The sequence below is a fragment of the Sus scrofa genome, chromosome 3, assembly GCF_054392235.1.
Source record: "Sus scrofa isolate SSC_HxYL_T2T_F1_AM1 chromosome 3, Sscrofa_HxYL_maternal_Yorkshire_Landrace_v2.0, whole genome shotgun sequence".
Classification (NCBI taxonomy): Eukaryota; Metazoa; Chordata; class Mammalia; order Artiodactyla; family Suidae; genus Sus; species Sus scrofa.
In genome coordinates, this window is record NC_139385.1 from 44,688,953 (window position 1) to 44,701,918 (window position 12,966).

At 53.0% G+C, this 12,966-nt stretch overlaps 1 protein-coding gene across 7 annotated transcripts in view; it reads left to right on the forward strand.

The window, feature by feature from the left end:
* ADCY9 (adenylate cyclase 9) overlaps positions 1 to 12,966 on the forward strand; it is a 185,068-nt gene that overhangs the window by 149,464 nt on the left and 22,638 nt on the right. For all 7 annotated transcript variants that reach the window (XM_085017775.1, XM_085017776.1, XM_085017774.1 and 4 more), the window contains 2 exons: positions 9,301 to 9,405; positions 10,196 to 10,413. In XM_085017775.1, the coding sequence (XP_084873901.1) occupies positions 9,301 to 9,405; positions 10,196 to 10,413 (323 nt within the window). The remainder of the gene's footprint in view (positions 1 to 9,300; positions 9,406 to 10,195; positions 10,414 to 12,966) is intronic.

Sequence of the window (12,966 nt, forward strand, 5' to 3'; positions counted from 1 at the left end):
TGGATGATGCGGGGAGGAGGGGGTCCCAGCAGGATGGTGGCTCACAGCTCTCTGGGCTGAGCTGGCCAAGGGACCCCAGGGTTTGGGGTGAGGCATCAAGAAGGGATCCAGGGAAGAGAGACAGGAGTCGAGGAGGGTGGCTTTGGAAAGGGCTGGATCCGTCTCAGCCTCTGGGAGAGGCGATGACAGGGCACTCTCCAGGGCAGTCGTGAGGATTGACTGAAGCTGTGCCCACGAGCCCTGGGTTGGTGGAAGCTCAGCTGACCCTGGAACACGCAGTTGTGCCCTCTGCGTGGAGCGATGGATGCCACCCGCGGTAGGAGGAGGGACAGCTGGAGAGGCAGAGGCCCTGCTTCCATTTGCCCACAGGGAGTCCCTGACCCTCTTGAGAAGGTCTCTGCTTGTTCTGAGCTGAGGGGGTGTCCTCAGCTGCAGGGGCTGTAACCTCGGCACACGTGCAGCCTCAGCCCTGCCTGGTGTCTGCTGCCCAGTTATCGTGACCGAAGGATGGAGATGGAGACCGCACGTGCCCGTCAGAATAGCCAAGCTTTGGCCCCCTTGGCAGAGTCCTCTTGTGCCGTGAGGGGTCACCCCAAAGCTAGCCCTGCCCTTAGCGGTGGCCAAGCCGTTCTCTGATGCCGAAGGGCACAGCAGAAGGCTGCTTCCTCTAGACTCAGCCGCGGGTCCGCAGGCTTGCTGCTCGGGGGGCGATGTGAACCCTGCAAGGTGGAAACACTCAAGAGTGGACGACAATAGCAAAAGTAATTTGGGGAGTGTCCTCATGACCCACCTGGCTCTTTTTTTTTTAACCAATTTGACCTTTCTGTGTTATTTCTGGAAAAATAAAAAGCATCATTACTTTTATAAAAAAAAAAAAAAGAGAGAGAGAAAAAACAATGGCATAGCCAGGCTGACATCTTCGCCAAGAACGGGGGTGTGGATGGTGCTTTATCACACTCGTCCTGGTCGGTGGGCCATGAGCGCTCCTCTCTCCTGTGGTCTCTGAAAGCCCTCCCCGGGTGCACCTGCCCCATGAGTTTGCCCAGACTCTTATCCACAACCCAGACGGTGTGCTTGCGGAGTGCTCCCCCAGCCTGCAGTTGGTAATGAGGCTAATGATGGGATTTGCCCGCGGGCAGGAGATTCAGAGGACCTGGCTTGCATCACAGGGGTTATTACCCTTTCCCTTTGAGGTCACTAGCTTCAGGACCACCCTTCTCTGACAGTCACTGTGGCTTGTTAAGGGACTCTGAGAAAAGGAGCACTTCTTTTAGCTCCTTGTTATTTGTATGTAAAATCATCATGCGTAGGCTCAATCAGCTCAGTATGGAGAAGTGAGGCCCTTTTAGATCATTATAGGTGGGAAGGGTAATTGTGTGTGTGTGTGTAGTTTAGACATTAAACGTTTATGCTACATAGTGGTCTGAATTGGTAGTGCTGATAGTTGTACAATTCTGTGACTATGTTAAAAATTATTACATTGTACCCTTTAGATGGTGAATTATATGGTATGTGAAGTGTAGTTACATAGAGTTGCTCTCCAGTTAAGTGAAGAGTAATGGAGTTCCCGTCGTGGCTCAGTGGTTAACAAACCCGACTAGTACCCATGAGGGCGCGGGTTCGATCCCTGGCCTCTCTCAGCTCAGTGGATTAAGGATCCAGCATTGCTGTGAGCTGTGGTGTGGGTCGCAGATGTGGTTCGGATCTGGCATTGCTGTGGCTGTGGTGTAGGCTATTGGCTACAGCTCCAATTCGACCCCTGGGAACCTCCATATGCTGAGGCAGGTGCGGCCCCAGAAAGACAAAAGACAAAAAAAAAGTAAAAGGTAATCTGAATGCTGGCTCTGAAATGTGAATGTAAAGTAAGTTTTTTAAAAAAGGACTCTTTGGAGTTCCCATTCATGGGTCAGCAGGAACGCATCTGACTGGCATCCATGAGGATGCGGGTTCAGTCCCTGGCCTCGCTCAGTGGGTTAAGATGGCATTGCCGTGGGCTGTGGTGTAGGTCGCAGATGCGGTTCAGATCTGGCGTCGCTGTGGCTGTGGTGTAGGCTGGTGGCTACAGCTCCATTTCAACCCCTAGCCTGGGAACCTCCATATGCCAACCATGTGGCCCCTAAAAGACGAAAGAAAGAGAGAGAGAGCAAGGGAGGGAGAAAGAGAGAAAAAGGACTTTTCAAGTTCCATCTGTATTTTTAGTCATGTATGTGTTTCCTTCAATTAGGAGAAAGCACACAACCTATAAATTGACAACTCTTCTTTTTTTTTTTTTTTTTCCATTTCTTGGGCCGCTCCTGTGGCATATGGAGGTTCCCAGGTTAGGGGTTGAATCAGAGCTGTAGCCACCGGCCTACACCAGAACCACAGCAACGCGGGATCCGAGCTGTGTCTGCAACCTACACCACAGCTCACGGCAACACCGGATCCTTAACCCACTGAGCAAGGGCAGGGACTGAACCCGCAACCTCATGGTCCCTAGTCGGATTCATTAACCACTGTGCCACGACGGGAACTCCCGACAACTCTTCTTTAGAGAGGAGTTCCAGCTTAGAGGTGCAGGAAGCAGTAGGGAGCGAAAATCACCATTAGAGCGTCGCCGTGGTAACTGCTATAGGCAGGATCCATGGGTGAATTCTAAAATTAATGGGTTGGAGTTCCTGTTGTGGTGCAGCAGAAACAAATCCGACTAGTAACCATGAGGTGGCGGGTTCCATCCCTGGCCTCGCTCAGTGGGTTAAGGATGCAGCGCTGCCGTGAGCTGTGGTCGGATCCTGCATTGCTTTGGTGTGGTGTAGGCAGGCAGCTGTAGCTCCGATTCAACACCGAGCCTGGGAACCTCCATATGCCTCAGGTATGGCTCTAAAAAGCAAAAAAAAAAATGAAATCAGTGGGTGAAAGTTTAAGGACAAACAGGGCACTTGCACAGCCTCCAAGTAACCCCCCCGCCCCCCAGATTCATTCACTGTAAAGGGAGAACCGTTGCTGGACAGTGGAAGATCCAGCAGGGCCTCCTGTCACCCGATGACTGCGGTTAGCAGCAGGAGTAATAAGACTGGCCTCCTGCCCCCACACCCCATGTGATATGCAGAGAAGGGCCTGTCACCTCTGTGGGGTCCTTCCCTCATCCTAAAGCACAGTCCACTCGTGAGAAAAGAGACATATCCAAATTCAAGGACAGTTTACAGAATGCCTGACCAGGACACTTCAAAAGTGACAGGGCCGCCAAAGACAAGGGAAGGCTCAGGCCTTGTCCCAGACAGGAGGAGACGAAGGGGACACAGCGCTCCAAGCACGTGAGCTCCCAGGACAGAAAGGGGACGTCTGGGAGGGGCCCGGTGTGGTTCGTAGCACGGAGTCCAGGTTCGCTCCTTCGTTTTCATAACTGACCACAGTTAGTATAAGAGGCTAACATGAGGCGAGACTGGTGGGGGCCGTGGGGGGGCGTGTTGGAGAGGGAGGCCGGGGGTGGCCGTGTCAGGGGTGGGGAGGCTGGAGGTGGCTGTGCGGGGTACTCTCTGAACTGTCTTTCCCACTCTAAGTCCAAAATTGTTTCAAAATAAAACCTTTTAATATGTGTGTATAAAAATTTTGGTTTGTTTCTATACATTTGTGATGTGATATAAATATACTTGTTATGGTTACATTCTGTGTGACACGTGACTTGGAAAGGGAGGGACAGCTCAGGTGATTGGCATCAGGTAGTGCAGTGTTGCACATAAAAAACATCTTCCCAGAAGTTTCCACTGTGGCTCAGCAGGTTAAGAACGCGATGAGGATCCATGAGGATGATGGTTGGATCCCTGGCCTTGCTCACTTGGTTAAGGATCCAGCATTGCCACAAGCTGTGGTGTGGATCACAGACTCGGCTGGGATCCTGAATTGCTGTGGCTGTGGTGGAGGCTGGCAGCTGCAGCTCCAATTCAACCCCCAGCCTGGGAACCGCCATGGGCCACAGGTGCGACCTTAAAAAGACAAAAAGGAAAAAAGAAAAAAGAAATTTCCCCCAGTACCAAATATTTCCTGACTTTGACTTTCTGATGAGACGGCACGGCAGCGTGGGGACACTGTCCTTGCCCATCAGCCTCGGTCATTAACCTCGGCTGTCGTTGAGGGCTCAGGAGCCGGAGCCGTGGTCCCCTGCTCTGCACTCCGTGACCTGGTGACTTTGTGCCGGCGTCTTGCAGACGTGTGCTTTGTTTGTTGTTCTGTCTCTAGCATTCTCGGGCTGTCTGCCTTCTGTTCTTACAGCTTCTGGATGCCTTTCTTGCTCTGTAATAATTACTGCCTCTCTTTTCCTCTAATACTTGGCTTCTACTTTTTGTAGGCTTTTGTTAGCAGAAATCATCTGTTTAGGAGTATGCATGCCTGTGCCTGATCCACTAGCCCAGGGGGCATGCCTGGCTCACCCGGGGCAGGTCGCGGCCTGGGTGGCTCCTGTTCCTTGGAGAGTCACGTGTGAAGGTGGGGTCCAGGGCAGGGGTGCTGCTCGGGCTCCAGCATCCCTCTGCCATTCGCTAGCGCCTTCTCTCTCGGCCTCCGTTCCCTCTTGTGTTAAGTGGGCTGATCACGCTGCTTCCCAGGTGCTTTTGAGGAGCACACAGAGTAAAGCAGGAAAGAGCTTGGAAGCCAGAAGGGACCTCAGGAAGTCGTATTTGCCACTGTTGCCCCATCCGCGGGTTTCAACCTGGGTTCTGAGTTTGGGAAGCAGGGTCTGCCTCCCCTGGTCCTGGGACAGCTCGCTAAGCAGTCTTGTTCCGCAGATCGAACAGGCAAAGCAGAACTTTTCTGATGTTGTTTCCGCCTCTTTTCTCGGAAAAGAGATTTCCCTGCTCCCTCCCTTGACAGTTATGAGAAAGGACAGCTGTTGGCTTAGAAATGATTTCTCTTGTCAAGAGAAATAGCCTGGAAGAAAGAACTGTTTGAGAGCTCTGTGCCATGTATGCCAAACAGAATGTAGGGTACGTGTGTTGGAAGGTGTTAAAAGCAAATGCAGGCGCTCCCAAGTGTGTTGGAGAAACAGCCGTGATCTTCGGCAGAGCCCGTGCCGTTCCTGGAGGACACGGCACCGGCTCTGGGGCTGCTCCGGGGGATGCTGGGCTCCCAGGCAGCGGCCAGCACACGCCTTGGCTCCAAGAGTCCTCTGTCTTAGGAGCCAGAGCTGGTGTTGGTGAAGCTTCCCTTGGTTCCAGGATCCACTGGTGCCACTTAAAGGAAGCTGGAGGGGTCATCACTGCCGGGGTCCCTTCACGGGAACAAGGCAGAGGAGACCAAAGCGCCAGGCTTATTCCCAGGCCCTACCGTGCCCAGAAACGAGGCCAGAGAGGCTGCCTGGTGGCCAGGCCAGAAGTCGACCCCTGCCATCGATGGTCACTCCTGCCTCGCAGTTTCCATTCGGGGATTTATGGAGAGCAGGCCTGCGAGGCTGCGGACATCGCGTGAGTAAGGACCTGATGTTCTTTGTTGACATGTCCTCAGCTCCAAGGCGCTTCCAAGCCACAGCAGCTGCTGTCATTAGAACAGTGACTTTGGGAGTCATGTCTCAGAGGGTTAAGAACCTGACTAGTATCCATGAGAATGTGGGTTCGATCCCTGGCCTCGCTCAGTAGTGAAAGGATCCAGGGTTGCTGTGGCTGTGGCTGTGGCGTAGGCTGGCCCCTACCCTGGGATTTGACCCCTAGCCTGGGAACTTCCATATGCCACAGGTGCAGCGCTTAAAAAGAAAAAAAAGAGAGAGAGATACCTAAAAATAAGCGGCTGGGCAAGAGTGGACTTGCAGTGGCTGTGACCAAGGACTTCGAATGACCAGAGGCAGCAGTTTCAGAACCAGAGAGAACAGTGACCGGAAGTTTCAGGACCAGCGTTTACGGAGCACTTGCCAACACATCAGGCGTGTGCGGAGCCAAGCTTGGTCCGTGCACACTCACTCGTGCCAGCCCTCTCCCGAGGTGGATGTCACCAGTCCCCACGCTCCCCTCCCCCAGGCCAGAACGTGGCCTCATCACCCTTCTCAATTCCACCTTTGAGGAGGCCAGTGCCAGGGGGTTAGAGCTGACCTGAAATGCCTCTGGCAGGCTTTGCGTGCATGTCCTCTTTCTGCGCTTAGGATGATTTTTCCAGGGAGCTGTAATCCTGTTTTACAAAGGAGGAAACTGAGGCTCAGAGTGATTCGCATACTAAGTGGCGGAACCAGGATTCAGTCCAGGACAGTCTGATTTCAAAGCCAGTGCCTTTATTTAAAAATATATATGTATTCATGGTAGTCGATTTACAATGTTGTGTTAATTTCCACCGTGCAGCAAAATGAGTGAGTTACACATATACACATATGCATATTCTTTCTCAGACTCCTTTCCCTTATGGTTTAACACGGAACATCGAATACAGTTCCCTGAGCTCTGCAGTCGGACTTTGTTTACCCATCCTGCTCACCCTGGACTCCCGGTCCATCCCTTTCCCACCCTGTCTCCCCCCTGGGGAGACCCACAGGTCTGTTCTCTAGGTCTGTGAGCCTGTTTCTGTTTCATGGAGAAGCTCATTTGTGTCATAGGTTAGATTCTACAGCGAAGTGATATTATATGGTATTTATCTTTCTCCTTCTGGCCAAATAGTATTTCATTATATATATATGTAATGTAATATGTAACATATAATGTAATATATGTGTCATATTGCATTTCTCTAATAATTGGTTATGTTGAGCATCTTTTCATGTGCCTGTTGACCGTCTATGTATCTTCTCAAAGCAATCACCTTTAGTCACTGTTACACTTCTCTAGAGTTAATGTTTAAAAAGTAGTGAGCGATTCTGTTCAGGATTCCATCTGGTCTTTACAAGACTGGTATCAGAGAGGCCCTGAACCCTAAGGGTTTGACTCAGAGCCTCTCAAACCAGCCCAACACCCCACACTGTATCCATTCCATTCCTGGGCCACCAGTTGGCCTCTAAAAAGGCTACAGGCTGTGTTTCCCTAGAGGAGCAAGTTCCCACCACTGCCACCACCAAAGCCATTTACGCCCCCCCACCCCCACCCCAAGCCCCCTACAGCTAGGGAGGACCCTGGAAATCTTACTGGCCTGACACGTGGCCACACACACTCTTCTCTGGAGGCGGGAGCAGGGGTCACTCCATGTACATGGCATTGGTTTGTTTGTTTGTTTTTTTTCCCATTTGAGAAGATCATTAGCCCCACTGGCAACATGTTTTGAAGTTCAACTGAGTCAGTGCCAAGGGGTGCTTTATAATAATTTTTACTGACAATTAGACCATCTTGCCCTTGTTAATAATGCCCATTTTTTAAGAACCATAAGCTTTTTCTTTTACATAGGTAAAAGATGATAAGATTTTACGTAGGTAAAATCTGATCGGACGCCTCTAAAGTGGTGGGCAACTTTAGAGGCTATTGCCTGATTTGGCCAGCTCTTTGGTATGTATATTTTCACCTTTTGAATGCGTATGAACCTTCAGATTTAACGTGTGTGTTGCATCAGATTCCCAAATTACACAACTTTTTAGAATCTTTGTTTCTTTTATTTAATACAGTGTGGGCCTGAAATCGAACCTGGGATGCGACCTGAGTTATATCCTTGCCCTAAGGTGCTAAGTGACGTTTATTTAAAATTTCTGTGCCAACACCCAGCCTCCCACAGCTACTGCAGTGCTTTGCAGTTGTTTCTGCTCGGAGATTGGCGGTGAGGCCTCGTGAGTGCCCCTGCTGCACCATCTTCTCCCCCGATGCTGTCAGTCGCTATCTCAGTGACAGTTCCCGGTTGGCTGGGTCACGTGAGTCATCAGAGTACATTTATGAAGGAGGCACTGAGTGCCAGGAACGACGCCACGCCACCTACATGTGTGTTCCTGACCTCCTTACGACACGTCCTCAGGAAAAGTGTCCCCACTCTCGTTGCACACAGGAGAGAGCTGAGGGGAGGGTCTTGAATAGGGGTCTCCAAATGAGTCGGATCCAGAAGGGCTTTGAACCCTGGTTTGAGAGACACGAAAGCCTCGCCCTCTCTCCTCTACCTGCCAGTTCTTTTTCTGTGGACGTGCAGTGGCTGCACTGTAAGTTACAGGCACACGACCGAGGTGGGCGACCTGAGAGGCTAGTCCGTTAATAGTTACCGTGAACTCCTGGCTCTGTCCCCACATGAACTGTCCCATCCGTAGAGTCGCCTCGTCTTTTCCAGGTCAGCTCGTCCCTGCAAACGCCTAAGCATGGCTGGGGCTGTAAGCACGTCCGTCTGCTTGTCCTGCCTGCTTTTGGGGGGCAGCTTGTAAGGCTGCCTTCCCCATCCCCTTCCCCAAGGACCTTGGCTCAGTGTTTGCCGGAGGGTTAGCAGCTAGTTTGTTCAACAACAGCTTTATTGAGATTAGATCACATATCTTTTTTTTTTCTTTCTTTTTTTTTTTTTTTGTCTTTTTGCTATTTCTTGGGCTGCTCCCGCAGCATATGGAGGTTCCCAGGCTAGGGGTTGAATTGGAGCTGTAGCCACTGGCCTACGCCAGAGCCACAGCCACACGGGATCCGAGCAGTGTCTGCAACCTACACCACAGCTCACGGCAACGCCGGATCGTTAACCCACTGAGCAAGGGCAGGGACTGAACCCACAACCTCATGGTTCCTAGTCGGATTCGTTAACCACTGCGCCATGACGGGAACTCCGAGATTAGGTCACATATCTTAAAATGCTCCCCTTTTAGATTGGGTGATTCCATGGGTTTTTTATGTGTTCAGAAGGTGGTGTGGCCGTCACCGTGGTCCATCTCAGGACATGGTCATTGCCCCACCAGAAGCCCCCACATCCCTGAGGCACTCCCACCCGCTTCTCCCTCACGCCTGGCAACCACTGGCCTTCTTCCCATCTCTGGGGATTTGCCTGTTCTGGCATTTTTTGCAGACGGCACCCTGCAGCGCGCAGCCTTTCGTGTCTGGCCTCTGCCACTGAGCGCGCGGGCGGGGTTCACCCGTGTTGGGGTTGCGTCAGCGCTTGGTTCCTTGGGGGACCGAGTAACATTTCTTTCTCTGGATGGACCGCCGTGTGTTGACCCGTCCGTCCGCGGATGGACACCGAGCCGCTTCTGCTGATGGGCTGTCAGGGCGCATTCACCTTCCCCGCGTCGGGAAGGGTTTCCACTTTCACGCTGCTCCCTCATTTCTAGCTCGTCCCCAAAGGCTCAGGAAGCCTTCCATTGGCTGCGCTGCTCCCTGGGGCAATGAACGGCCACAACGGTGGAGCCGTGTGACTCACACGGTGAGGTGGTGTTTCTCGAGCCAGATGTGATGGTCTGGATGTTTCTTGCAGACCTGCCCGTCCTGCGGAATCACCTTTGCTCCCAAGTGGGAAGCGGGCGCAGAAGGCGGAGCGGTGCAGAACGGCTGTCAGGAGGAGCCCAAGAACGGCACCAAGGTACCAGCCCCCGCTGGGTCCCCGTCGGCGCCTCTCCTCGCGCACCCACCGAAGCCGGCCTCCTGTGTGGTCGGCATCGCGGTTCTGAAGGTGACACCCCTCCCTGCCGCAGTCCTCCGAGCTTCCAGCAGACCGACAAAGAGCAGGATGGATGCTGACGCCCTAAGGGGCAGGGAGGCTCAGAGCCGTGGGGCCGAGCGGGGACGAAGGGGCTGTGGGGCTGGAGGCTGGACTCGGCGGGGGCGGGGGTGGAATGTGGACGTGGAGGGGAGCGACGAGGAGGGGGGGCCAGGATTGGGGCCGACAGCAAGGGCGGTACATGGACACCCGGATAAAGACCAGTCCCAGGAGCCTTCAGGCAAGCTTCTGAAGGCCGAGTCTCCGGGGGGGCCCAGATCTGTCAACACCCCCTCCCCGCCTGGCTCCGGTCCTCTGCCTGCTCAAGGCCAGTGCTCTGCTTAAAGCCGTGGCCCTTGGGCTCTGGGCCCCTCTCCCTGGACCCACCCTTGCCCGTCCCTTGAGCCCCGCCCCCGTGCTTTCTCCCCACCTCCTTACTGGCTCTTCCCACGACGCCAGTGGCCTGGTCACCTGGGTGCCCGGAGGTGCGTTTTGAGGAGCTGGGGAGTGGGGAGAAGCAGGCGGGCAGAGAGGCTGAGCCCCGGATTCGAACAGTCTCGAAGGCGCAGGTGTGCACCGCAAAGCCCGGGGGCCAGCCATGTGATGGGGCAGGTGGCCGGGTGCTGCTGCAGCCCCCACATCAGCCTCCATCTGCTCCCCCACCTTGACGCAGGCGTCTGGAGGAGCCGGTTCCAAAGCCCAAAACGGACTGCTGAGCCCCCCACCTGAGGAGAAGCTCAGCAACAGTCACACCTCGCTGTGCGAGATCTTACAGGAGAAAGGGCGCTGGGCAGGTGTGAGCTTGGACCAGTCGGCTCTCCTTCCGCTGCGGTTCAAGAACATCCGCGAGAAAACAGACGCCCACTTTGTGGATGTCATCAAGGAAGACAGGTGAGCTCCAGCTGCTTGCATTGAAGCAGAGATTCGCGGGTAGAGACCTCCCCTCTTCTGAGTCACCCCACCTCTCCCACGTGTCCCCCCCCCATCAGTGCCTCACTTTATTTTGAGGTAATTTGAGCTTAGGGCAAAGGTGCATGAATAACACAAAGGAGTCCCTGTATCCCCTTTGCCAAGTGTACTCACCTCTGGCGGTTTATTTTCCCCTCTCTCCCTGTGAAATGTGTTTTTTCTAAAGCATTTGATGGTAAGTTGGGTATGTCATGCTCCCCCCCAAAAAAACTATTTCCTGGAAACCAGGGTGTGCTCATACAGTCATGGTTCCCAGGTTCCGGAACTCGGACGGGGATGGGCTGTTTGAGCCCGTCTGCAGTCCATTCCTGTTTTGACTGTTGGTCCCCCTGAGCCTGGCAGCACTTCTTCCCTGGAGCTGGATGTGCGGGATGTTTCCTCCCGAGTCCGTACAGGCCGCGTGTGTCCAGACCCCGCGGAAGTGACGTGTCTTTCCAGGCACTAGGTCCAGAGACACATGGTGCCCGTGTGACCTTCGTCGTGGGCCGTGACTTCGGTCACGCTGGGGTGTCGCTGGCTCCTCCCCCAGCGCTCACTGCGCTCTCGCTGTGACTGAGAAACGGTCTGCAGGGGGCTCCTCTGAGGTGGTGTAGATACCCCATTCCCACTGCCCTTCCTAGACTCACCCTCTCGGGACGCGTCCTGCCTGAAACGGTCTCTCCTGTGTTGGTCAGCGTGGCGGCCTCCCGCTTGGGTCCGGATGGTGCATCTGTCCTTTGGTGCCTGGCACTCTGCCCTGAGCACGAGCCTCCCGTTGTTACTTGGTCTGCCCATTGGCGGGCACCAACACATCTGCTCCCACCCGCAGGGACTCCTGTCTCACCGCACAGGGTCTAACCTGTCACTTCCTCGTGAGTCAGATGCTCTGGTTGTCCCGAATCTGGCCACTGCGACACCCGAGCCCCGCTGGCTCAGGCTGGCTCCTGTGTCCTCTTGATGCGACTCCTTCCCCTGTTTTGAGTGATTTCTCACTTTCCGGCACAGTGGGATGTTGCAGGCTCCGCTTGCATCTTCCCTGCCCCAGCTCAGCAATCAGCCGTTTCCTCAAAGAGCTCTCGCTCCTTTAGGGAAGAACGGTATTTAGATATGTTCACTATTAACGTCTGAGTTCACGTCATTTTCATCACAAACGTCACTGCGTCATTTCAGTCTTTTCATCCCTGTTGAAACTTACTTTGTGGCCTCACGAGTGGTCTGTTTTGGTGGACATGCCACGTGCACTTGAGAAGAACGTGCTGCCTTCTCAGGATGCTGTGGTCCCCAGACCTCCGCTAGGTCCAGGTGGCCGCCAGTAGTGTGTAGACTGTGTCTCTTCACATTTTTGCTTATTATTCTGTTGATTACTGAGATGGACCTGTTAAAATCTCCAGCTGGGATTGTGGGATTATCTGCATCTCTCTCTCTACAGGCCTGACCTTTTTTTTTAACCCTTTGGAGCCACACATGCAGCACATTTGACCCCACAGGCTAGGGGTCAAATTGGAGGTACAGCTGCCGGCCTACACCACAGCCACAGCAATGCCAGATCCAAGCCGTGTCAGTGACCTACACTGCGGCTCACAGCAACGCCGGATCCTTAACCCACTGAGTGAGGCCAGGGGTTGAACCCACAACCTCGTGGATACTGATTGGGTTCATTACTGCTGAACCACAAGGGGAACTCCAGTCCTGACAGTTTTGGTGTCCGGCCTTTCAAAGCTCTCTTTTAGGAACACACGCATTGATGGATGCTATGTATTCCTGGGAATTCATCCTTTTATTGTTTTGAAGGGTCCCTCTTTGTTCCTAGTCAGACTCAGTCCTGAAAACTGCTTTGTCTGATAGTAACATAGTCACTCTGATGCTTGCAGTCTGACTGTTGGCGTGCTCGGTCATCTTCCATTTCAGAAATTCCAGCCCGAGTCTGCATAGCGCAGTACATCTCTTGTGAATCTTAACATTTAAAATTACTCCAGTAATCTCGGGCTTTTGTTATATTTTAATCTGTTTATTGGCTTTTCAGCCATACCTCTTTGCATTCTTTTTCTTTTAGTGGTTGCCCTCGGCATCCCTGTGTTTTTGCAGCGTCCTTAGGGTTAATGTTGCATCATCTCACTTTAAGTGGAGAAACCCTGGAGCTGTGTAGTCCATGACTCTCTTCTCAGTCCTTCTGCTATCACATGCGTGACATCTGTGTACATTATAAACCCCTAATTCCAGACGCTCAGGAATCTCAGCTTGGTGTCTGTTGATTGCTTTTTTGTTGAGGGTGGATGGTGTTTTCCTGTTTCCTAGTATGTGTGGTAATTTTGGATTGTCTTGTGCACACTGTGTACAAGGCTTAGAAATTCTCGATGCTGTTATATTCCTTTGGAGAGTATCAATGTTTTGTTTTTTTGAGAAGATAGTTAGCTGATCTGAACCTAAACACCAAACTCTGTCTCCCCCGAGGGGAGCCATTCTTTCAGCCTTAATTAGGCTGCTTGGAGTCTGCCA